Source organism: Mycetomoellerius zeteki, unplaced genomic scaffold, assembly GCF_001594055.1.
Source record: "Mycetomoellerius zeteki isolate Tzet28-1 unplaced genomic scaffold, Tzet1.0 scaffold19, whole genome shotgun sequence".
Lineage (NCBI taxonomy): Eukaryota > Metazoa > Arthropoda > Insecta > Hymenoptera > Formicidae > Mycetomoellerius > Mycetomoellerius zeteki.
The window spans coordinates 392,131-418,211 of record NW_017256854.1 but is presented as its reverse complement, the minus strand read 5'-3'; the positions used below and the strand labels follow the sequence as shown (position 1 = coordinate 418,211).

General features: G+C 36.4%; 1 protein-coding gene across 1 annotated transcript in view; it reads left to right on the top strand.

The window, feature by feature from the left end:
- The first annotated feature begins 2,125 nt into the window (after positions 1 to 2,125).
- The window catches only part of LOC108721985 (zinc finger protein 253-like), a 26,305-nt gene continuing 2,349 nt past the window's right edge, over positions 2,126 to 26,081 (top strand). The window contains exon 1 of the mRNA XM_018446846.1: positions 2,126 to 2,635. Coding sequence (XP_018302348.1) covers positions 2,200 to 2,635 — 436 coding nt within the window. The 5' untranslated portion in view covers positions 2,126 to 2,199. The remainder of the gene's footprint in view (positions 2,636 to 26,081) is intronic.

Genomic DNA, 26,081 nt, shown 5'->3' with positions numbered 1-26,081 from the left:
CAGCGACGTGAATGTGTCGCGGCTATACCTGCGTGCGTGCGTGCGTATCTGCGTGTCTTGCGTGTGCACCTTCACTGCTACACCCGGCAAGACTTCTCTCCCCTCCGTCTCTCATCTCGCAGCGTGTACGGTACACACGTGCACGCGGACGCGTGTACCGCTCACGCACGCACGGACTCACGCACTCACACGGGCTCACGACCGTCCTCCTCGTCTCTCTCTCCCTCTCGATCCACCGCGGGTTCTCTAAGGCGACTTACGCCTACACGTTGTAGTTGCAGCATCCACACTTAGCCCTCCTCAGTCCAGCGCGTGCCTCCACGCGACCAACCACCACCTCGATCACTGCTCTCTCATACTCTCGCGCGGGTTCGCGCTCGCGGTGGCGAGCCTCAACACACGTCCGCCGCGAATTTCGCGCTGACAGTGCTTTCGGCCAGCGCTTGCTTGATCGCGCGCGGCTGATCAAGTGGTCCGCCAGTGTCCCGTGCAACAGTGCCTCGCGACTGGAGAAAATCGTATGAAGTGCGTTGGATGTGATTGTCATGACGAATGTCGCGTCGACGCTTTCTAACGGTATAATTTCATGAGTGCTCGGCGAGACTATAAGAAAGCTTCGACGCGTTTTGCAGCATTGTGAAATTTATATGATAAATGTAGAATGATCTTTTGAATTAGTCTAATAGAGCTATAAAGACTCATTGAAAATTGAACGACAGTTGAACGTTCTTCAATTTTGTTCTTTGGAGTATTTGTCCCTGTAAAACGAAGTAAAAATAAATTTTGATATTTCAGTGACAGCATATCAATCTTGCATTGTAAGATCTTACAAAGATATTCAAATTCTTAATAATGCAGGGTAATTTAATAGAAGTTCAACTGTCTTTGAAATTTTAAGTATATCTAGGAATCATGACGTCGCATTTGACTATCTATTTAATTAATTTTTTATAAAGAAACGAAATAGGTGATCGAAGTGGCGATCGTGAATATCGTCGTAAATAAGGTGAATTGTTCGTGCGAGTTGTATTATCGATGTTTGGAATAACTCGGTCAAATTTTGGTGAATATTTTGTGAAGAGTGTTTATCATAAAAAACAATTCCTCAATGAATTCCAGTGAAAAATATCGCTTACGAGCAACAGTTGGTTAAGCTATAAGCTATCTAAAATATAGGCATACGGTAGACGTGAGCGACCAATCGAATTTGTAATTTTATCGAGACGAGCAGAAGCCGAGTAGAGAATTTACGTTCGATCGCCGATCATTCGGAGGTTCGATCGGAAACCAGTTGACGATTAAAGCGCGGGTAGAGCCGCGCGTTTCGTCGACGATCATCGGCAACCGCGTTCGGCATCCAGTCTCATCGGGACGACGATAAAACGGAGAACGACAACGGGGGAGGCGAATCAGCAGTTTATCGATCCGTCGATCGATCGGGAAACGTCGCGCCCGCCGTTCGACGAGAGAACGTTGGCACGCGGATTGGAAATCGGCGAGCGTGGGTCGACACGCGGCGCCAACCTGTTGCTCGAGATCGGACTCGTTTCCATTTAGAGGACTACGGGAGCCCAGGCCGAACTGGCTGCCGTCGCTCCGACACCGTGGGACCCGTCCTCGATCCGGAGCCGAGAATTAATCAACCGGACCAGCGGAGTTTCGAGTACCCTACTTCTGATTAACGCCCGAGCGTGTCTTTATCGAAGATGCAGTGGGATCGGAAGGACTCCATAGTAGTCTTCTGTTTCGGAGCCAGCTGATACCGGTTGTTTCTGATTAACGTTGCGTTCCTCTGAAGGAGGCTGTTGACGATAGGAGGTCTTCAAGACACGTCTTCGACTCAAAACCAGGGATTAATCAAACGAACTTGTGATTAAATGGCCCCAACGGCGGACAATTATCAAGCGAATTGTAGAACCACGAGTCTTTAAGATAGACCTTCCATTCGAAGCTTGGAATTAATGAGAATAAACTCATAAGTTGCGAATGCAGTTCTTATTAATGTCAGAATGTGAATTATAAGTAGTGCAAACATGTATCGTGTTGAAATAATCTAACGTAGTATTCATAAAAGTGCGTACCGCTTAAAGTTTAAAAGTTATCATATTGAAAGTGTACCGAGAAAGGTTGAAATCCGGAACGCAGATTGCCTGATTCGTGTCTCCGAAGCTCAAAATTGATGCACAACTCCGAGACAAAATGAACATTATCAGATTCAAAATGATCAGTCATTCAGTGATCATCGATTTTGTGGTCCTTTGGGCCAGTCTGTCGTCGGCCAGCTTTTTGACCAGCGAATTACTGGAATGTCGAGCAAATTTGACGGCGGCGATAAAAAACGATACGACGTTCCTAGAGAAGGTGCGCCAGTCGGACTACATCTTTACGGGAAAGGTAAAGGAGCTACAGCATGGACAGCTGCTGCACGTGCGCGTCAAGAGGGCGATCAAGGGTGCGCTGAACATCACTGTCGACCTCGTGGTGAACGATACCTGCGGCCGTTACATCAGGCGCAGTTACACCGGCATCTTCATGGCGCGTCGCGGTGCCAACGACGTTGGCAGGATCGTGATGCACTTCGGCCCGGTACCGCTTACGCTCGCCAACCTCGACAGGCTGAACGCCGCCGTCAGAGGTAAGCTCGCCGTCAGGCATACCGTTTCGTTCTTCGCTTTCACGTTCGCGCTTTAACGAGACACTTTAACGTCGCGCTAAAATGCTTCCCGTTAATTGGATAAGTCGGAATACGGACTACCCGACGTAGCACCGCCGGGTGCGAGATACAAGCGCAACGGCTGCTTGTCCGTTTCGCGTTTAATGGATCTCGTCATCAGGCGAGAGATTTCGTAAAGGAATGCGCACAGCTCGCTTGGATCATACAGTTCGCGCTACTGTTTAATATTTTTTGTACAATAAATGTTGCTCATATATAATTGCAATGATTCTTGCATCGGTTGATTTCGGAACTGAACTGTACCTAAATCTTCGACAAAATTTGGGAATTCGAATTTTCATGCTTTATGAATGCAAATAGGTAATAGAATTTTTCTCTAAAAGAGATTTAATTTTTCAGGATTTTAATGAGGAAATTAAATTTATCTATGAACAATCTGCACGGATTTTGTTAAATATAGATTTTACAGAATTATGTTGAGGATCTTTCGCTTTATTTTGATCTATGATATACAGGATTTAATCAAATTTCTATTCTTTTTATTTGTTATACAATCCGTATTGCGCATAATTTTCTTTAGAAGTAAAGAAAGGATTTCATATTCACGATAATTCTTATCTTTTTTCTTGTATATTATGCAGTATTCTCTTACAAGAATCATGCGTGAGCGTGTTGACACGCAATGTGTTGTTGCCACGTAGGTGGATAAAACACGTCAGTCGGTTAGCATTCAAGGTCCACTGGACAATCGCCTCGACAAAAGCATAAGAGAGCTAGAAACGGCTAAAGCATCTTCTTATTTGAATTAATTTTTGAGAATATGTATAGTAAAATTTTTTTAAATTGCACGCGATTTTTTAAATTATATTTCTAATTTATAACATATAAATGGCGATTGTGTATCATATGCATTGTTAAATTTATAATATCAAATTATACCCAATTTAAATTACTTTTAGTCATTCCTTTAAGAACTTCTATTTTATTATTACAATACATTTTTATACAGTACTTCTTTAAAAGCTATATTAAAAAATTCTTCGGTGATTCGATGAGTCACATGATTCTACATAAAATCTGGTTAAAATCTAAATGAAATGCGTGGCTCGCGAGAAAGTTTGATTCATTGCGCCGCGTTTAACCCCGAGGATTATTAAATCACAGCCATTTTGCCTCACGCACGCTGGACATGCCCCTTTTCATCGCGTTAATCGGGCTAAATAAAGCGACGCGCATTATAAATAAATTACGACTATAATTTAACTTCTTTACGATCTGAGCAGTGCTTAATTCCTCCCTTGGGGCCGATGATACCATTCCGATGTGTTGTATCCCGACGGTCACTGGAATTGTTTCGTGGACTATTAAAGAAATTAATGTAGGAATTATAAGACTGGCTTCCCGGGGCACACATCGCAGGCTCCGAAAGTGATAGGGAGTCGTGATTTATTTAATAAGCGGAGATTAAGTGCGGTCTCTCTCTGTCTCGTCGCGCTTTCGGGTCCTCTTGTCTTTTTGCTTCCGAGATCGGTTTACGGTCGAACGTGGCGCGACGACGATGTCAACGACGCGATACGACGACGTTGATGAATAAAAGTTCGAAGCGCAGACCCCCGCGGCCAATCGTTTAATCTCAATAACTCACAATGACGCCTGGACCCGACAAGGCTATCGGACATCGCTTTCCCCGATCTGCCTGCTCCTTTTTCCCCTTAATGTCATGTAAAGATCATTTGCAAGTTGATCGGTATCGTGAGTCGCCGTAAAGTGTCGCCAGGATCTTTGACGAAAGCCGTCGTGTATAATTAGAAGTTTTTCCGGTGGTACCCGCGGGGCTCGATTTGAGTTAACGAGGAAGTTTAGTTCGAGCGCCGGGCGTCAATCAGGACACGGAAGAAGAGGGCCGTTTCGCGATAATGAAAGGGTGAGCGCCGCTGAGAAAATCGTCACACTTGTTTACGCGAAATCGTCGTATGAGATTGATGGCGTGTTCCGTGCGATCTAATAATGTCTCCAGCAGCCGTATATGTATATCTCAAGTCATATGACTTGAGATATTTCAGAGATCATATAATAGCATGATCAATCAAAAAATCAGTCCTAAATCGCGTGGGCCTAATTACTTAAATAATTAATTACTTAGATACTTTTTTAAGTTGCTGATTATTACGATATGTCAAATATAAAAATAAAACATTGAAAAAATATCCTCTAAAACATTTAGTGAATCTCACTCTTTTTCAAAACTGATTCAATTTTCACTCTTTAGAGTGAGATTCCGCTCCTAAGAATTTAGAGAGTATACTCGAACGTTATATTCGTGTCAGCTGCATTTAGAACCGAAATGCGCGGACGCTATTACTTTGCTACTGCGCATCTTTAGGAAAACAACATCTTGTCTAATCCAATCATATCTCGAACGTTCTATCTAAAACGAAAATGAACTTGACAAATTTAAATAGGACTTTTCCTCGTGAATTTAATCGTTATTACTTGATATATACTTAGCTATCAACTGAGGGTTCGAGTAAGGATTGATTCTCGAATTTCTGAAGTGGAATCTAATCGCAAAAATTTTACTCAATAAACGCAGTCAACGCAGGGAGAAGTAATGGTTAAGATCGATGTACTGTTAACTCGTGCGCACCATCTTAAGAGATAAGTTGCCCACCCCTCTTCTTTCTCCGCCAATCTTGTCGTTCGCTTGACCGATCGCGACTACACGGCGCCGTGTTAATCACGATGCCGGTCGTTCATTGGATATCGATTTTCTAGATTCGACGAGTCGCCTTTACCGTGCACGGAACGGCGTTTTATGATGCGATGCAGCAATGAGAATCTATCCTGTTTGACTCGTGCATGAATTTTGCTTGTGGGAGGAATCGCGATACCTCCGAGCACACGTGCGCGCATTTTCAGAGCGCTATCAACCTCTTCCTGGTACGTAATTTTCGTAGAAGTCGCTCTCGATTAAGTTGCAATCCTCCTTTTATCATAACGATAAAAGGCGAGATAGCGTATTTCTGGTGATAACGTACATCGTTATTGCACTCCGGTAGTTCCAGATTGCAACCTCGTGTGAATGGAATCTCGTATAGATATGCTAAATATCTACGGACGATAATAAACGAACAACATATCTGTTTTCTCTAATGTTAACATGAATAAATTTCAAATGCGTTAGATTTCCGTCTCGATCGGGAAACATTAAACACGTTTTTATTGGAATTTTAATTTTTCGCGAAGATATCGTTAATTTGCCATCGTCCGTAACGTCGCGATACCGAATACCATAATTACCAGCGTGGCTTGGCGAAGCTGCACCTGGTCGCCCACGTCCGCGTTTGTGTATGGTTTCGCGTCTCACTTGACGCCTGTTCTCGGTGCGGCAGCAGGACGCGGTGCGACGGACGTGGCGTTTTCTCCGCGCCGCGGGTCCTGAGACCCGATTCAGGCTCCGAGCGAGTCGTCTCTCTTTCTCTCGGGGGGTCAGCATAATACGGTGCCGGCCCACGCGTCCTGCCAACACAGGCACGCCCAGTCACATAACTGCCCAGGTGTGCCTGATTTCGAGGACTTCTCTTGTGCCCTCTTCTCCTACAACCCCCCGCGAAATATAGACAAGTTGAAATTTATTGGCGAAAATTTATCTTCTGAAATATACGGAACGAGTGATTTTGGAACTTTGAAATTCCCTTCCGCAACTTTTTATACAGATAGATGTGCTTTAATCGTCTTTTCGATATAAATAATATAGTTATTTAAGAGGATCCTAAAGCCGTCTGTATTACCGATTAAATCATATAATTTTTGTATAACAAATACTTTTTTTCTCTTTCACGGATTCGAAAATCCTTCCAAGATTAAAGTATACGCATTAATACGTGTTTGTGAGGTGCAGGTTGTGCCGAGAGAACGACCAAAAATTTCGAAATTGATATATTTTTTACTATTTCTTAGTGTAACATGGCGTCTCAAGCTGTCAAGTCGTGACAACATTTGCTTGATACGAAAGTTTTGCAACCTGTACCTACAAAATTCACAAACACGTAGTTTGCACGAACAAATAACGTCGAGTTCTTAGAATTAGACAGACGCTTTATCGCGACGAATTTGTTATACGAAAATTGACACGAACGTGCTACTGCGTGTATCATAGGTTGCGTGAGATATTGGTATGATAGTATATAAAGACATGTCGATCGCTGGAAAAACAGCGACATTTAATGACTTTGTCGGAGTTTGAGCTTCGCTTTAGGATCCCCTTAATTACAATTTTATCAATTTTCTAAATAATCTTTTCTAAAGAAACTGCACTAGGAAAAAATTTAGTCTTCAGCTGTTTAGTTGAGGAATTTTTTAACAACAACCAAATATTTTATTTAATATAACAAAAAATTAATTGTTTTTGCGAAATACATTTTTTGTTTTGTAAATGACAAAAATATTAGTTTATACTGGATAATTTAGTTCACATAAAATTACAATTTTATTTGGTTTATTAAATTAAACAAAAAATTTTTATTAAGTATATTTCAAATTTTTTTGTTACAGCAAAAATTTGTATAGAACAAAATATTTTTCAAGTGTAATTCATGAATCAAAGTGTTTTATGAGAAATTACACAATTTATTTAATTTAATTTTATATTATATACAATAATAAGTATATATTATAATTTTTAACGGCAAGTTATTTAAAAACTGATATTTAAACACGATATTGCATCTTGAGAAATTGCACGTAATTTTACTTTACGTTATATAAAATATATACGCACAAAACTTATTGCAAGTTTTCGAAATGAACTTAGGATGACGTCAGTAGAAATCAGATGCCGTAAATGAGCAGCGAAAACATAACAAGCAGCATCATATCGATATGAAATGCATCAAATCTCGCGCGTTATAATTCGAACGATTCAACGTCTATTTGTTCGAGTGTTCGGCGTGTGCGGTGTCGGACAGAACTCCATTAATTTTTCATTGTACATACCGTGTGTGCCTGAAAGAAGTCGATAATGGATCCCCGATTGAGGCTCTCGCGCGACTATTGTTACGGGCAGATGCGGCGTGCTATATGCCGCGGTCGGCATTGATTTCAAAACAGTAATTATCCGCGCCCACGCGCTGCGCCGGCGAGTATGAAATGAGCCGCGTGCCTCATCGCGATCACGATCACGATCCTCACGATCGATGATATCTCGAGGGCACCGGGCGGAGAGATCGAGGCAATGATCACGGAAGTATATATGATAACGCGAACGGGGGCGCGAATCGTTTGCCAGGGTCGCGCTTCTTTAAATTGCTACCTTATAGATGCAGCGTGAAATTAGCGAGCTATATGCTTCATTAACTCCTGTCGCACATAATTTATAGTCAATCATGCGTTTTCTTAAGATATTTCTTGATAAGATTCTAGATTTCGCGGTTATATATAGTTTTGATCCTCATTACTATTTTACGAACTTCGAATTCTCGCTCGCTATTTTTACAGAATTAATAATTATTCATTAGCAAGTGTAAGTCGCTGCATTTTGATAAATTTTTAATATACTGCACCGTGTTTATCGCGTTCCGACGCGGTGTCGCCGATTTCCCTAAGGAAACAGTAAATGAAAAGCAGAAAAACATGAGATCGATAAGTCACGCTTCATTAATTTCTCTCGCGTGCGACAATTTGTTATAGTCGACGGTGCGTTTTTTAGATAGCTGGTCAGCGGGATTATGGTTGGACACGTATTGGAGCACAGAGCAGTTATCGACCATAATTTTAGCACATTTTAGTCATTAATAATTCATCAGCGACTCCGACATGCGGCGGCTGAGATCAGAAAAAAAAATAGACGCGCGTAGATCAGATTAAGTAGAAACCGGCTGATGCATTCTGAATAGCGCCGCGACGAATAAAAGTCGATGTACAGAGCAACGTTTTAATTTAACGTAAATTATGAGACAGTGGATTGCGTACGAAGGCAGAGCTTCGATGGTTTCATTAATCTAATTTATTATCGAGTCAACAATACCAGCGGTCATAATTAGTTGTGTATCGAAGAGCAATACAGTTATTGACCATAATTCTAGTTATTAATAATTCATTCGGCGACGCCGGTATAGTGAGGAATTGCGTTTATAGCTCAGGCAAGATGAAATTAGATGTAAAAATACAGTAAGAGTGATATACTTCCTAAATGAACCCAAGACGAATAAAAATTGAGTATGTGGATTGACACTCCAATTTAGCGCAAATAATGAGATAGTGATTTGTACGCCGTAAAACATGAACAGCCTCTGGTCGTATGTAAATGATCGCCTTTAATTTATTCTTACAATTAGAATATTCATTAATTATCTTTATCAAACTCATTTATGTACCAATATTTTTGTTTTACAAAAGATGACTATATTGCACGGTATTAATTTTATACAGAAAAGCATTAAATAGATATGGTAATAAATGCCGTGGAGACTCTACCATTAATTTATGTGGGAAATTGTAACTTTTTTATATAATGTTTGTGATCCATATAAGTGCTCTTACACAATCAAATCATTGAGTACAAGATTCATATCAGATTCATTTATGTAGCAATATTTTTTTATCAGAAATAACATGCACGATATTAATTTTATACAGAAATGTATTAGACAGATACGATAGTAAATTTCATGGAAACTAATTTATGTGAGAAACTGTAGCATTTTTACATAATATTTATGATCCATATAAGTATTCTTACATAATCAGATCGTTAAATATCGTACTCATATTAAACTCGCTTAGTGTAGTAATATTTTTTTTACAAAAAATAATTATTTCACGATATCGATTTTATATAGAAAACAACAGATAAATGAATGAGTAAATTTTACAAAAATTTTAACATTAATTTAGATGAAATTGTAGCCTTTTTACATAATGTCTTACACAATCAGACCGTTGAATATTATATCCGCCTATATTGTTCCTATATTCAGTTTCTACGTTTAGTTTCTCCTACATTTTATTTCTACGCAATTTTTTGAACGCAATTCGCTAACGTTTTAATATACAAGGCTTTCCTGTCTTCAGTTTAATCATGCCGCGAGAATATATTACACATCACATATCTTTTCAAACCTCTCCAGATTGCTTTAACACACAACATTCAGCTTGTATATATATTTTATATAAATTGATTGCCATAAACTGGCGGAATATTAATGGTTACGGAAAGCGGTGCAATCTCGCATTTCTTTCGACAGGCGAAAGTGAGTCTAACATGTTATACATAAACAAAGACCGTTTTTCCATTACATTTATGTTCTGCAATTTGCATAGCACTCATTAATTCTCAACTTGAAGTGTTCTTTATGAAACATTTGCCAAAAAGGGATCATTTTATTCACGAACAGGCTTAACAATTATATGTATATGGTATTGCCTTTAAAGTATGCATCCAAATAATGTCTAAGAGTCTGTAAAATTTTTTGATTTATTATAACTATCTTTATCCTTTTATCTTCGCGGGTTTTTAACGTAACCCGTTTTATCTTCCTTTACGCGCGGCTGCGTGAAATATATTTCATTTGTGCCAGGACAAAGTATAATATCTAGGACCGGTCCTCCTGCGCCACTGCGGTCGCGGTATCTGCATTTATCGGTGATTGTGATTTATAACGGCAACCCTTAAATGGTGTGCAAGTCATTCGTCGATTTGCGAACTCGACGCGACGTCGCGCGAATTTCGCCCGAGATCAAAGGCGCGTTGCTAATCTAATAATCGAAATAATCCGCTAAAGGCGAAACACCGAACGTATTTCGTCCGAGAGCACCTCGACGAATCGGAGAGAGCATAAACATTGTGATCTGGATTCACTTCAGTCAGGACGTGTAACACCGACGACGATTTGTGAACACGAAAATATCATCGCACGCGATGAATGGTGACGCAATTTAAATTTTAAAAATAATACTACCTTTTGTCTATTCTATCTTTAAAAATTGACGAAATTGTGATATTGTTTATTGAATTTTAATACAATGAACATATATTTTTTGACGAAAGGAAAATACGGTTTCTGGGATCCATTAAAGTTTTTGTTGTTAGTTTTGTTTTTTAAAAGAATTTTTCAAATATTCAGAATTGTAAAACAGAAGATTATGAAACATAAAATGATTCCAAATCATGACTATCTAAAAATTGTACTAAAATTTAATAAATATTTATTTCAATACCAATTAAATATTTACTTACAATAAATAAATATTTGCTCAATAAAAAAAGATAGTTAAGTAAAATTAATGATTAATTAATTCTTGTACCAAATAAATATATCTTTATACTTATAGTAAATATTTAGTTGGTAATTATTCAAATAAATGATTTATTAAAATTTAGCACATTTTTTTCAGTACGAAACCTATATGTTTCAGTTATGAGTTAAAGTTGAAAGTTGAGAATTCACGAGGTTCACGCAAAGTATTCGAAAGTAGCTCGAGAAGCTTAAGATTTTAGTTTCATTGCACAGACAGATTTTAAGACGATGTAATATTGTAAGTTGCAATCAGAGATCAGAAAGATGTACTAAATATGACAGAGTTAAATCCTTCGTCTAATTTTCACGTTTATCTAGTCGCATGTTCGATCCCTGCGGTAATCGCATTGCGAAAGATTACTCATCGGGAATAATCTTCGCGTCTAATGCCCCTTCCACAAGTATGTACAAATCTGAGAGAGCGCCGCACGCTCGTTTAATCCGCCGCGTGGGTGGGATTAAACTCCCGCTCTATCGATGGTATAAATTTGTCGGCCGGTCCTTAATCTCGAGTCCGCCACCTTGGAGGCCAGGCGATTAGGATTTACAATGTGCATACCTCAGCGCATGCACGTCGTCTGTCACCGTCGGGTACCGCGCGGACGGGCGGCTACACCGCGGAGGCCGATTCCGAGGGGATTAGTCGGCTGATTGTTGCAGCTCTCGGTTGTTGCAGCGAGGTTTACCGACGGCGGCTTCCATGACTCGTGTTGCTCGCATTGCTCGTGCTGGTGGTAGGCGGCTGATTGCGCGCCCGCGAGAGCAGCTCAGCATTATGCACGCTTTGTAAACCGAGCCGCTGAAAAATTAGTCGCGCGCGCGCACAAGTGCGCCGGGGTAACTCAATACACAGGACACACGGCAGTCGCCTAAAGCCGGTCTCGTCAGACACGTACACAATGTGTACATTTTCTTTTATCAACCTGTTGCTGATCGAATTTGGAATTCATTTTTTTTTTCGAAGAAATTTGTGATGTTTGAGAGAGAAGTCGTTGAAGGCTCAGAAATTTTTAAGATAATCTTAGAATGTCTATAATTTTATTAAGCAACGTAACGTAAAAATTTATATATAATTTTACAATGTTAAATCCGACCGTGTATTTGTTGTCTATTTGTTGTATGTGCCATCTGTCCGATTGATGCCTGCAAGATTTCTCAGAAACAACTTAATTTTTTAAGTTCTGTTTTTGGCAATGAATAAGATACCTACACTGAAAAAAATAATATAATTTTAATAAATAATTGTTTTAATAAACAATCGATGCTCAATTAAGCAACATATTTTAAATTTAATTACAGTTTTTTCAGCTTATTAATATCTTTAAAATACGTTGCTTAATTATAATCATCGAAATTATCAGAAATTAATTTAATTCGCGAGATTACTAATGTAGTTTAATTGCATTTATAGTTCGGATAAATTCGGCGCGCAGTTCGAAAGACTACAAATGGTATATATGCAAGTACATATATAGTATATTTAGTGATTCTAGATTCGAATTATTTAAAGCATCAAAGATCTAGCTTTGACCAATATAGGCTTTGTAATTGCTAATATTGATTGTATTTTTAACGAAGCTCTTCCAATATTTATTGATTTCTCACTATACTCATTACATCCATTGCAAAGGATTTATTAAGCATTGTAATTTATTAATTTTTTGGTATATATACGTAAAATTAAAGTTGTACGAAGGTTCTCCGTATCATTTATGAAAGCGGAAGTTAGAGAGTAAGTGAAAGATGTGTAATCTCTAATCATAAAAACTAATTTGTCGGTTGCGAGATCAAGAAATAGCATACGGTACTTCGTTACGACTCGTCATCCCTTTCTCATTAGCGAATGAGTAGGCGTAAAGTTAGAGTGGGTGGAATTTACGAGCATGGTTGCTCCGTTATTAGTGAGAAGCGTCATTTAGTGGCGACATATAAGTCGCGTATCGTTCCTCGTTTGCTTTGTCCATGAAAATTGACGAGGCTCCGTCGCTCCGATTTATATGATCTGAAAAATTAATTTCTGCCCTCGTTTTCGGCCCGCTATCACGTTCGTCGTTTTTACGTAACTCGGTCATTCTATTTTGGATCCTTTCCTTTCTCTCGTCTCTCATCGGTTATTTTCTTAAGCGCTTCGGCGACACTCCCGTTTTCCGTCCTTGCGAGAATAAAAAAAAGAGGAAAGGGAGCGGAGAAGAGATGCGCTTCCGTATGTCAGAGTCACGATCTCTTCTCCCTCATCTTCTTAGCCAATAAAAGCTTTTAACGCCCTGGCTATAATTCGAGGCGGAATAAGAACGATGTCTCGGAAAACTTCGCTTTTGCGTCAATATTGTTATAGGTTACGTTGTTATAAGTGCAATGTCGAATATCAGACTGCAGTTACTCATGTAGAAAAATATCTAATTTTAAGGAAAAATAACTGCGAAAAATACTATCTCTTAAGGAAATCTTAATTTTGACTTTTTAACTTCGAAAAATTTAATACTTTTTAATGATACTATACCTATTCAAACAAGACATAGTGGTATGCCAAAAAAACATTTCTTCCATAGTAATAAATATTTTTAAAGTGATCTTTCTAAATTGGTCCTTTTTTTAGCATTCTTTGTTTTGTCTCTCGGGAGCTGCTCGGGATCGTTACGATGAATATCGGACGTCGAATGACGGATGTCGTACGTAGTGTGAATCCTACATTTTAAGTACGCTGGGTTCGTTCGAAGCGATCCCGAGTAGACAAACCAAACAATGCTTTTGATTCGTATTCTAAATATTTTAAAAAGTTCGTAAATATGGAAAGAATGATTTTATTGAAACATCTACAAATTTAATCTAGATATAGAATTTAATTTCTGAATATAATTTTGTGTTGGATTATCAAAATAATTACGTAAAATATCAAGCATGCGGTTTTGCCTTACTTGTTACATATGTATCATTTCTATACTTTTACAAGATCCTTAGTAATTTCATTTATTATATTCTATTTAATCTGCTATAAACTATCACATTCTATTTTTTTCTCTACATTTAAAATAGTTAGAATGAATCATTTAGAAGATACCACTGTAAAATACGCTTGCAACTTTTAAGGGTAGCATGGAAAAAAAAAATGCAAAATTAAATCTATTAAATAATTAAGTTTAAACATTATACTTAAATAATACTTCTGAAAAATAAAACTTCTTTTTAGATACTTTAATAAAATCATTTTTTTGTATACATAAATGCAATTTGGAATATATCAATGATATTGTTAGATGAAAAAAAAAGAGATCTTATATTTAAATATTTTTTTAATTTCTAAACCGACTTACAAGTAATTGTTCAATGAATACGATAACTTAATACGTAATACCGCAATAAATTATGTTTAGCATGTCATTGAAATATACATATTTCATTTTTACGATAATTATCGGGGAATCGCTATAGCATTTATAATGTATATGTTTCAAAAGTAATTAAATTTCAATACTTTCATGTGAAATGGACAGCTTCATTATTAATTTCGGATCATATCTACATCTTATATTATTCCATACGTGGAAAACGTTCTTTCTTTCCTGCTATTTCTCGCGTTATTAAAAAAGTTTATACCGAATAGCCCGGAGCAACAGACCCAATCTTCTTCAATTTGTTTGGGTCCATAGAGAACGCGGACCGGCTAATTTCTCCAGGTGAGTGAAACGATGCTTCTCCGCCCCCAAATCGGTTTTAATTAAAAGATTTTGCTTCACGTCGTTATAAGATTTTTCCATGGGCATACGTTGACCTGCCCTTCGTGGGACAGGCCGCAACTACTCGTCCCTTGCTGAAAGAAAGGGTTTCTTTTTAATGCCTTTGATTGCGTTAACTCTTCGATACGATAAGATGTATTTTTAAACGAGTGTAAAAATTTCATATTAGATGATAATTTGCAATAACTACCTTTACGTAATATTATATAAGTATTTGTACAAATGAGAGAGAAAGAGAGAGATAGTTATATTTTATACAAAACTATGTAATTATATAATGTTGTTTATAACAGTTGTTTTTTCTTGAAACAGCATGATAAATTAATGCTGAAAATGTTTTCATATGTTTAATTTAGACATGCAGTCTGTATTTCTAAGTCTTTTTTTCTTCGAAAGAGTTAAATGATATCAACTCGCAGTATTCGATTGCTCGTGTATCGCTCGAAATGAAAGGGCGACTCAGCCGGTCGTGTTTTGATTCGATCTCAACGTGGCGTGGCATCGAGAGGATACCAGTTTGCTCGCTTTCTCCGACGTGTAAGACTGGGCCATTAATTTGAGCGCGTGTCACGATATTTACGGGGGTGCGCGTCAGATTCTCCCTCCCCCCTCATCCTACTTGTAACCGCCTTCTCGTCAATTAGTCTTTCAACGTAGTTCAGCTCGCGCGAGCGCGACGTCTTTCATTTCTTCTTCTTTTCCTCCGCTTTTTTCATTCTACAATTTCTGCTTTCTTAGCGATCGCCTCGATGCCTTCGAGTGCTTGTCCTATCGAATAATCGAAGCGCATTTAAAAATAAAATTATCGGAGAATTTTATTTTAGATATTTCTCTCAAAACAATTATTATAACATTCGTATATACATATAATATCGCAATCTTTTTTATTTTTTAATAAATTAAAGAGATCTTCTTCTCTCTCCCTATAATAAAATATAGGTTATATTAATTTTTTAACTCCCACTCTCTACATTATTCGCGTGGAGTTTTTCTTATACCTTAGCATTATATCTCAATTTTCATGGTTTTTTTTACAATTAAATAAAAATTTATAATATTCTATATATTCCTTCGATAAAGATAATGCAAAATTTTTTAATTGTGAAACAATTTGCGCTAAGCATAATAATATATATATATTATATATATAAGTAACATTTATTTAATGAAATTTTATAAAGCTGGGGTATTCTGGAGTAACGAAGATAATATTTGAGCAACTCACTTTCTTTCCAAGTACTGTTCGTTGCTATTAATATTTAAGATCAGACTTTGATTGACTTTATTTGTAAGACATTTATAGGCAAATAATACTCGCGTCGCATCTGTATTACAGACACTTCGGTAAAGATTCTGTCCGATAAGTAGAGGTGTAAGTATATAGGTGTTATATGCTTTGACAGCCGTCACTATTCTTACCTTGTCCACCATTCGCTTTCTTCTCGAGCGACGCGCGTTTTATTTCGAGGTATGAGCACCTTTAGGTATCCAGCATGCTGGCTCACCATGACACGAGAAACCTGCCCTTTTCTTCCTCTCTTTGATTTTTCTAATCCTTCTAGGCATCAAGCTACCGATTCTCGTCGCCGGTTAGGGCCGAATCCGCACGTCCCTTCGATCCTTTCTCGTGTTCTCATAAAGTCAAGGAGTTGCAATCTCGCCCACTCTCTCGGGTTGCTCATAAAGACGTTACTGCTATTATTACTATTATTACCATCGTTATCGCTGTTATTGTCTCGCTTCGAACGCGTGCTGCACGAAAAGTCGTGCCAGATGGCGATCTGCGGCATCTTCGAACTGCATGTCCGAACATATTGGCTGTGTCAAAAATTATATACCTTCTTCCTACTACGAATTCTTTAAATGAAGTCTCTGAAATCAGAGACACTTTTTGTTTAGAGAATTTCTTACTGCTGTTATCACCTTTTAGGTATTAATATTTAGAACGCTAATAGATTGAATTTCAAATTTTGCATTATTTATTGTAAAATAATTAAAATTAAATTTTTGAAACTATAGGATATTTTAATATTCCTTTCTGATGCTGCGATATTTAATTAAATATCATACTTTTTTATTTGACTTCGTGTCGTTTATAAATGTTTTTCGAAGTAAGTAACTTTTGAGAGACCTTGTATAATAGTTCTGTGTGCTTATCTAGTATCACTAGATTCTTTTAAGTATAGCTAGCCATGAGATCCAATTTACTTCTCAGTAGGTTGAATATCACGATCCGACGCGCGATATTCGTTAAGAAATAATGTGCCTCGGGATTAGTATGTCCATCGTAAATTGGAGTGTCCGTTATTTCAGATAATCCTAATTCTTCAATCTGACAGTAGCTACTGACGATCTCATGGAACCAGAGAGAGATTAATTTGAAAATAATTTACTAAAGAGTTGTCTAATATAAGGAAGAGATTAATACACTGAAAAAATTGGCTGCTGCAGCCAATTAAAAATGCTATGCCATATTTTATCATCTAATTTGCTGTAGCAGCCAATTTTTTCTTTCGGTGCAATATTGTATCCTATATACTATCCAAAAATGCCTGTACCGAAGTCAGTAGAAGGAGGATAAGAATCTGAAAACTGATGATTTGGGAGAAACTTATTTTTATTTCTTTCTTCAGTGTAAACATTTTTCTTTTATCTGCGAAATCAGCATTCTCCAAAAAGAAGAGGATGAAGAATCGTAGGCAGGCATAATCTTATAAGCTCAAGGGAGCTTCGATCTTCGATGACCGGACCGATTAAACCATCCACATATTGAATGAGTAGACTGACCTTACTATATCTACTCATCGGAATTTCCGGCTTGTGGCTTGCGGACACCGAGACTCAGCAATTAGACGGATCGGAATCTCGTTCTCGCGGCGCACATCGTTAAGACTGCCGCCACCGCTGCCGGAGGGTGGACGGCCGGGGTGGCTTTAACGACGATTTTGATGAATTTAGTCGGATTTAATTAGGAGGCGCGCGTTTTCGTGGCCCGTTACTCGAGGCGGCCCCGTGTCCGCGTTCGAGGACGTTAAGAATCGAGTTTTGCATGGCCGCGGGACAAAGCCATAAAATACCAAGCGTAACAGCTTTCAATTACGGGTCCCCGTATGCGCGCGTATAGACATAGGTAGGCTCAGCCGCCACCGTTAAGGGAGAGGGGGAAGGGGGAAGCGTGTCCGCGAGATAAAACAAACGCTAATCGTGGAATTCCCTCGGTCTTCCTTGAAATTGCTTCCCGTGTGTGTTATTTGAGCCTTGTTACGTGGGGCGCCAAACGCGCGAAAATTGTGGTCCACCTGATGTGAGGAATCGAAGGAGGAATGTATGTCAACCGAAATAACGTTGGGAGATACAAGATGTAGTGGCAAAATTAAGTAGAGGGTACTAAATTTTGTATTATCGCTAGGAATTGAAATTTAAATTATTATCAATAATGTACTCTCTTAATCTGAATCAGTGGGTAGTCACTAATTACCCAGTGGCATACTTGGCACTGATAATCAGTGAAGTTCAACTAAAAAAGAAAGAATATTTGAGCATTGTATAACTAAAATACTGATATTTACACGTTAATTTCAATCTTCCAATATATCATATTCATTGAATTTAAGCACTAAAACAAAGTTAGTTAGATTACATAATAAAGATTAGCTAGATTAGGACTCACATTTAATTCACTGATTACCAGTGACATACTTGGCACTGATATCAGTGATTATCCACTGATTTAGATTTAAAGAGTAAAGATCGATAGTTGGAAAAAATATCTTATATTCATGTATGTCGTACTTTCCGTTTCTAAATTATTAACTGCTCTTATTATTCTGAAATATTATTGAAGAACTGATATCAGGATTTCAAGAAGAAATGTGTATCGTATATAAACCAAAATAATGTTCTTGGGAGACACAAAAGTAATGATAAAATTAAAATAATATATTTTATATTTATTACTACTAATTGCAGTATAAATTATTGTTACTGTAAAAGATCAATATTTCTAAAAAAAAATCGAATATTTTATGTTCGTATATATCGTATTTTCCGTTTCCAAGTAACTAATTGGCGCAGACTTATTATTATTCTGAAATATTTTTGATATCTAATTATAAGATTAGAGCAGATTTTCTCTACGAGTAATTTGACTTATATTATGATTAGAAAACTTTGTATCGTCAATTGAATGTAATTTTGCTTTGTGTCTTTGGCAGTTAACGATGATTCCGATGTCTCGCGATTTTGAATGTTTATTGTTACGTCACGACGGCATTTTGTGCGACTCTGAGACGCAATTAGAGATTTTTGCGCAAATGCTCGTAGCATTTGTGCACCATGCCATTTAGTGGATTCGCGCATGATTGGCGTCACACAGAAGTTGCTGTAAAAGACGTCATGAGAGGGTGGTGAAGAAACGTGAGTGACGGGTCGCATGAATAACTGACGATTCATCAAACCACAAAATAATACGGAGTGTTTCGCAAAGCTAGCATGAGACTTTGGTCTATGTACTGTGATGAAGTAGATTGCCAGTGGATTTTATTGAACGTGTCATCTAAATTTAGCGAATATTCGAGTTCAGATATGTATATCTAATTCCATTTGCATTCAAATCCCCAAATAAGTGGAAATCGATAGCGCGAGGATACTCCATTGAGTTTAACTTTTAAGTGGGTGGTTTAAAAATATCTCCGTAAATTAAAAATTGGAATTGGAATATTAATGAATATTGATTGTACTGTAAAAAATTAAATTACCATAAAATCAAATATAATTAGTTTAAAATAATGTAATTAAATTAAGCCAGCCTCTCAAAAAAAACTATGTTTCTTCAAAACATAAGATAAAACTCCTAATTCGGAGTTTTTAATACGTTAATTTTTTAATTACATATATTTATTTACATATTTTATTAGTTAAAAAATAATATAATAAATATTGCAACAAAAAAATTAATCATATAAAAATTTAATTCCCATTTTTAAAATTTACTTTATGAATAAAATATATATAAAAATCCTTAAAATCAAAACTAAACGCTCAGAATATTAAAAAATTTTAATTTTATAATTATATTTTTTACTAGCATATTATATCACAATTAAATTCATATTAATTATACCCTTGATATATAATATGAATGAAAAATAATGAACTTTAATAATGAAATATTGAGACGAAGTATTTTAAGATATAAATTTCTCAGTAAGTTACCAATATACAGATTTTTTTGAAGTAAATAATAAATATGTAATTCTTATTTTTAAGAAAGAAGTTTAAAGAAGTGCGTGTGAAAATTAAGAAAAAAAGGATATAACGATAATGATTTACATTCATGTAGATGAAGTGCGTGAAATTTATTATTTATAGACGTTTAATTTTACGAGTTACGTTTATTTTGAGGACTGAGGACAAGAAATACATAATGGACATATTTTATATTCTCATTTCGTCTTCGACGTTATATTGAGTTTCGATGCAAATTTTATGAAACACCCCGTGTGATTGTGTCATTCTATAATGGCATGGTAATTGGCGATTCGTCAAGTCGCGGACAAGCTACGGAGTTGCTCGCCGTGTTAACCGCTCGGCCGAGACACGACGCAAATTTGCCGGGAATCTTTGGAACACTTCGCCCGACGACGAAACGTCCGATGAGGAACGAAACGAGAGAACGTGGTAAAAGGAAGAGTACGAAGAAAAGAGGAAGAAATGGAAGGGACCGCGTGTGTTTTTACGCGACGTGTGCAGCGCGAAACCTGATTCGTCTTACTCTTTCGGAACGTCATAATTACGCCGTAATTGCGCGTTCGTTATTTGAAGAGAGGATTACGCGAGATTATAACGTATCTTTCCGAGGAAATTATCTAGCAATTTCTCAATTATCTGGCTTTCTTGGTGACAGTGGGCGTGCCGTGGATCCACGATAGATATAGAAAGAGTATTGAAAAACGATGTACTTAAGAACGTGTCAACTCAACGCATTCTATTTTTACTTTTCTTTCTTTTATTCGGTATCCTCGACATGAATGTCGCGTACACGAAGGAGGGATGGGCAGGAGGGCGAAACTGTCAAATTTTGCAAGGAGAAACAATTAAATAAAAATCTAATTAAACAAGGAGAATCCTATATTCGTTCAAAATGGATCTTAGCGCTTAAATATTTTTATGTCAATTCATATATCTATAAGAATATTTATTCCAAAAATAAATCAAATATAAGTTAAACGCTTATATAGAGAACCTCTACTGTCGTTGATAATATATTTATAATAATATATTTATAAGACAATACGATAGAAGGTCTATTCTTTATTAAAGAATTTTTTGAACTCGTGCATATCGGTGCAGTAAATTGAAGTAAAACAAATACAGTTTGTTACACTTCAACCTATTGCACGGATGTGCACCAATTCAGAGAGTTCTTTGATAAAAAACAGATCTATAATTCACAAACAATGGAATATACTTACCTATGAAGTTAACTGCAAAACGTTTCGAATCTGGATTTGAATTTTCCTCAATGGCTACGTTTACACCGTGCGCTTAGTCCGCGACCTATACGATAGGTGTCTTTGTTTAACCTACAAAATAAACAAGGACATCTATTGTATAGGCCGCGGACTAAGCGCACGGTGTAAACATAGCCAATGTGGAAGAAATAATTAAATTATGAAAATAATTTTTATAACGGAAGGTTGAATGCTCATTAGTCAATACGTGGCTCACGTGTTATTCGTAAGAGAGTTTGTTGAAGATTCTTAAAGAATGACATTAATATAAGTATCTTATAGCGTTTTCCCTTGGGATACACTGGATGCAGCCTCGCACCACACCAGTTGCGTGTAAGCGCTACAATCAGCTACACTGCACTAGAGTGGTGCACATCTAACCTCCATTATTGCGCTAAAACCCTATTCCCGCTTGACTTCCATTTTCAAATTTTAAATATCACACTGGCTCTATACCGTCCCTTTGAGACGATGTAGCAAAATGCTACTTCGTGCATAGAATTTGCACTACTGCACCGTAACCACGGAAACACGGTACACCGAATGAGTTCGCTTACCACCAGCCATGGAAACACGGTACACTATCTGAATGTTGCACTAGTGGGCGATAGTGCAGCCAAGAGAAAACACTATTAATAAATTTTGTGTGAAGATAAATTTTTATTCTATCTCCATGACTGAAACCTTGTACACCCATCATCGTCGACAAATTGTACGATAAGTTTAGTCGTTTTTGTGTTTTAGCTCTAAGTGATTTCGCTTTCGAATTCGTGAAGAAGAATCTGAATCATCGCGCGTGTTTACACAGACGATTTTTCATCTCTGCGATCGACGATTCATCGCTGGCTGTTCCATCATCAAGCCGTAAAAAAATCTTCTGTACAAACGCGCGCGGATTCGTTCCCTTCCCGCATTTGTCCTCGACACGTGTCGCTCGTCCCCTCCACGTGGAGGATGGGATAGTGGGTGGAATGTCGTTACACGCGTGCCGGTTCTTCCCGAAGAGAGAGAAAGGAGAGAGAGAGAGAGAAAGAGAGAGAGAGAGAGAGAGAGGAGACACATTGCGACGTTGAGTGGGTGGAATGTCTTCGATGCACCCAACTCTCTCTCCTTTTCGGCGTTTAACGTCGCGGTGGAACCAGTTTCTGTTTTCCGGAGAAAATTAAAATTCCTACTGACTAGATAATAAAACAGCGGCGGTTTTCATCTCGTACAATCAAGATATGACGTATCCTCTTTCTTTCGCTTCTTCGCCGGTCAAAGGCACGGACGGGCGAATTTGCTTTGTCTTCCATAGCTTCGTTTCGTTGCGTGAAGATTTGCCGTATAAAAATATCAATGTAGCATAGTCACATAACAATCTTTATGGAAAGAACGGTTTTGCCAAAGTATATAAAAATTTAATTTTATATATATATATATATATAGATACGAATCTGAAAATAATTTTGTTCGATTATTAAAATAATTATAAGACGTTGAGGCATGATGAACTGAGTGATATAGAAAGTTTTGATATTTTTGCGACCAGCTTGAGCGTTCTACATATTTATTTTGATAGTCTATATCAAAATTTAATAAACTTTTTGCTCATCATGCTAGAATTTCCTACATAATTATTTGGATGGTCCAAAAAAATTATTTTCAGATCTGTATCTAGCTAAATTTTTAGATGCTAACAAGATCATTTCTTTCGTGTAGTTTTATAGAAAATAAAAAATTTCTTGTGCAAAGTAAATAAAGATTAAAGTTTCGCTAAAATTATTACAGTCCCTTCCGGGAACTTGAATCGTTCATAATTTTGAAATTATCGATGACTTGTTCTTTCACGAACAAGATAGAATGCCTTTCGTCGAGAAACTTTATTTGTGAGGATTGAATCATCCACTGTATACACGCCGCACGAGTCTATGGTTTAGCACGTCCGCTTCCAGTTTCGGATGGGTTTGCCGCGGGCGAGATTCCGCTACTGTTAGACCACTCGCTGGTTCCACATAAAGTCGTAAAATCACGTCGAGAGCGTTGTACGGAATTCGAATTAAAAGCGCATTTCTTGAAGGTAATCCGCCTGTGCTTCCTTTGCATATGAAATGAGATATAAAATGTACGTCCAATCGCGACTGAACACGATCACTGCATTGCAGGCTGATTAAACGACTGGTTGATAAAGAATCCTATCGCGGATCGACTTGCTAGATAAGCTAATCGATGATTTCTCTATAACGGAAGTGCTTCGACTATCGGGAAATCTGCAAGTGATTTCATACAAAATGCATAAGAATTTCTTAACTTCTGCAGAGATAAGTTAAAGAAAATAGTAGATAAAACGGTGAATTAATTATGATTTTCTTATTAGTTTCTTATAAAATTAGACTTATTCAAATAAAGCTTAGAATGTTTTCAAAGTCTTTTCAAAATTTAAGATGCATTTTATTTTTTAGGAAAAATAAAAAAGATTTTTTTCTTCGATTTTTTAAAGGAAAAAATAGAAGAATTTTTTTCGTTTTTTTTTTTTTTAAATGAGAGAATTTTCTTCTTTGATTTTTCTTCGTTTAAATAGTAATGAAGAGGATATATTCTTGAAGAGAAGATATACATAATTCATTAATTATAATATACTTACTCTATATTTATATGAATGATTTTTTAATTTATAATTTAGAACGTTTTATATTATCTCTTTCTCAGAATAAGTTAGGCACGTTCGTTAATGTGACTTTCAATTCTTATTCTATCGGACATTCAAAAATGTATGCCGAGCATACAGGCCGGTGAGACAACGTTCTCGCATGTAACATTTGCGACAGACCCGTTAGTCCTTGAGCGTCCTCATCTTCTCACTTTTTCTTCGTATGTATAAAAGCTTCTTCCGTTACAAGTATGTGCATTTCATCTAATGTTGCGTACACGGCTCATGGCCACACGTGCGAGTTTCGTGAGACGAAAGTTTTCAGTCGGAAAAAGTGACAGACAGCTGATCACTTAATCAATCAATAGAAGCCAATGTTAGAATGTTTATGACATACTATTGTATATATTTATTATACAAACATTAGCTGCGTTCAGCAGAAGGAGTAGCTTTGTTGTAAGATTCTTTAATATGATTGGTTTATGTACATTTAGATGTAATGAGAAACTAAGAAGACAAATCATATTAAAGACTTTTACAACAGTCGCAAACTTTTTTTATTAGACGCAATTTTATCATTGAATTATTAGTGTTTGACGCTTTTTAAGCTAATAGAAAAATAAAGATTACATTTAAAAGATTTTTGATATTATTTCTATTCTACTGATAATAAATATGTATTAAATAAATAAATATGAAATAAATGAATAAATATGAAATAAATGAATATGATAATTTTAACATAATTGTTACACATAAAGATATAAATATTTATTTATAAACATTGGAAACACTTTTGGAAAATTACATTATAATAATTTATTTTATTCCTATATTAGTTTCAATTTTCTTATGTATCGTACAATTTTGAAGTTATATTGTACTATCATATTATTCTATCGTACATTTCAATTATAAACTAATAGAAATATTCTTCTGTATTAAGCATTGAGAAATTATCATTTTAACATAACTTCTATGTTATAATTACTAAGATACCTGAGCCGAATAAGGCCCAGGTACTAAATAAGGCCCACTTTTAAATTTATTACTTTAAAATTCGCTTTACGCCTGCACTATATGCTTAAAAGATGTGTCATAGGAAGTAGATAAAAAAGGATTAAAGAATCGGAATCGATAGCAACACGATTGGTTAACACAACAAAAACTTGTGTGTATGAGGCCAGTATGAGCCATTTTTATAACAATCCACTGCAAAATTTACTAGTATACAATGTTTCATAATTTATTATACTTCATTATAATACAATATTATTCAACTTCCTAACTATGGAAAATAACTAATAAATAATTTTTTTGAAATAAGAGTATAAGTATTTTTTTTTAAACATGTACTTATTAAACAAGGCTCACTTATGTGATTTTTATAATAGCTATCATTATTTGTTTGTTGTGTGTGGAGTTTACGCCAGAGAATAACAATTTTCAATGCTACTATCTTTTAAGAAACCAAAATTGCATTTAAATTGCTAAAAATTTTCAAAGGTTGAAGAGTTAATTACAAACAAAATTAAAGATAATTGTAATATATTTGAGAGTAGAGTAAGTCCTAAGGAATTTTCTTTCTATGATTAATAATCATTTTAAAACTGATTTAGAAAGAAAATGTTTATTTTCTTTGTTATTTTTAATTAATTTTTTATTTGGGCCTTATTATATTCATATGCATATAATAAGGCCCAATGTCAAAATGTAATAAAATTTTTTTTTCGCTCATTTACATATATTCTATATAAATAATATATTTTATTTTTTGGAGTGAATGAAATGAAGATTTGATTCTCACTTAGTTTATTTCAATATTCTCATAAAAAGAATTAAAAAAAAAATAAAATAAATTAGGTGGGCCTTATTCGGCTCAGGTACCTTATAAGAAAGTACGTTGAACGCTAGTTCCATGAGAATTCACCCAAATGCTAGACATTATCGTGGCTAACCTCTGATTATGTCTCTAGTTGCAAACGTTGCGGTCCAATCAGAACTGAGCAAGATTGACATTGATTAGACAGCAAAGTTTGTTCCCAAGCGGTTAATGTAAAATCAGGTTAAGATAACGATAAGATACCTATCTTTAAAAATTCTTTAAGAATAAAATATCTTAAAGTTGTTCTATACGTCGATTTTGAACATTCTGCTCATTGGGTAACAAAAAACATTTGCATAAATTGCAAAATGGTACAGGACTCTTCCACTCACAAAGTTTTATCTGAACCG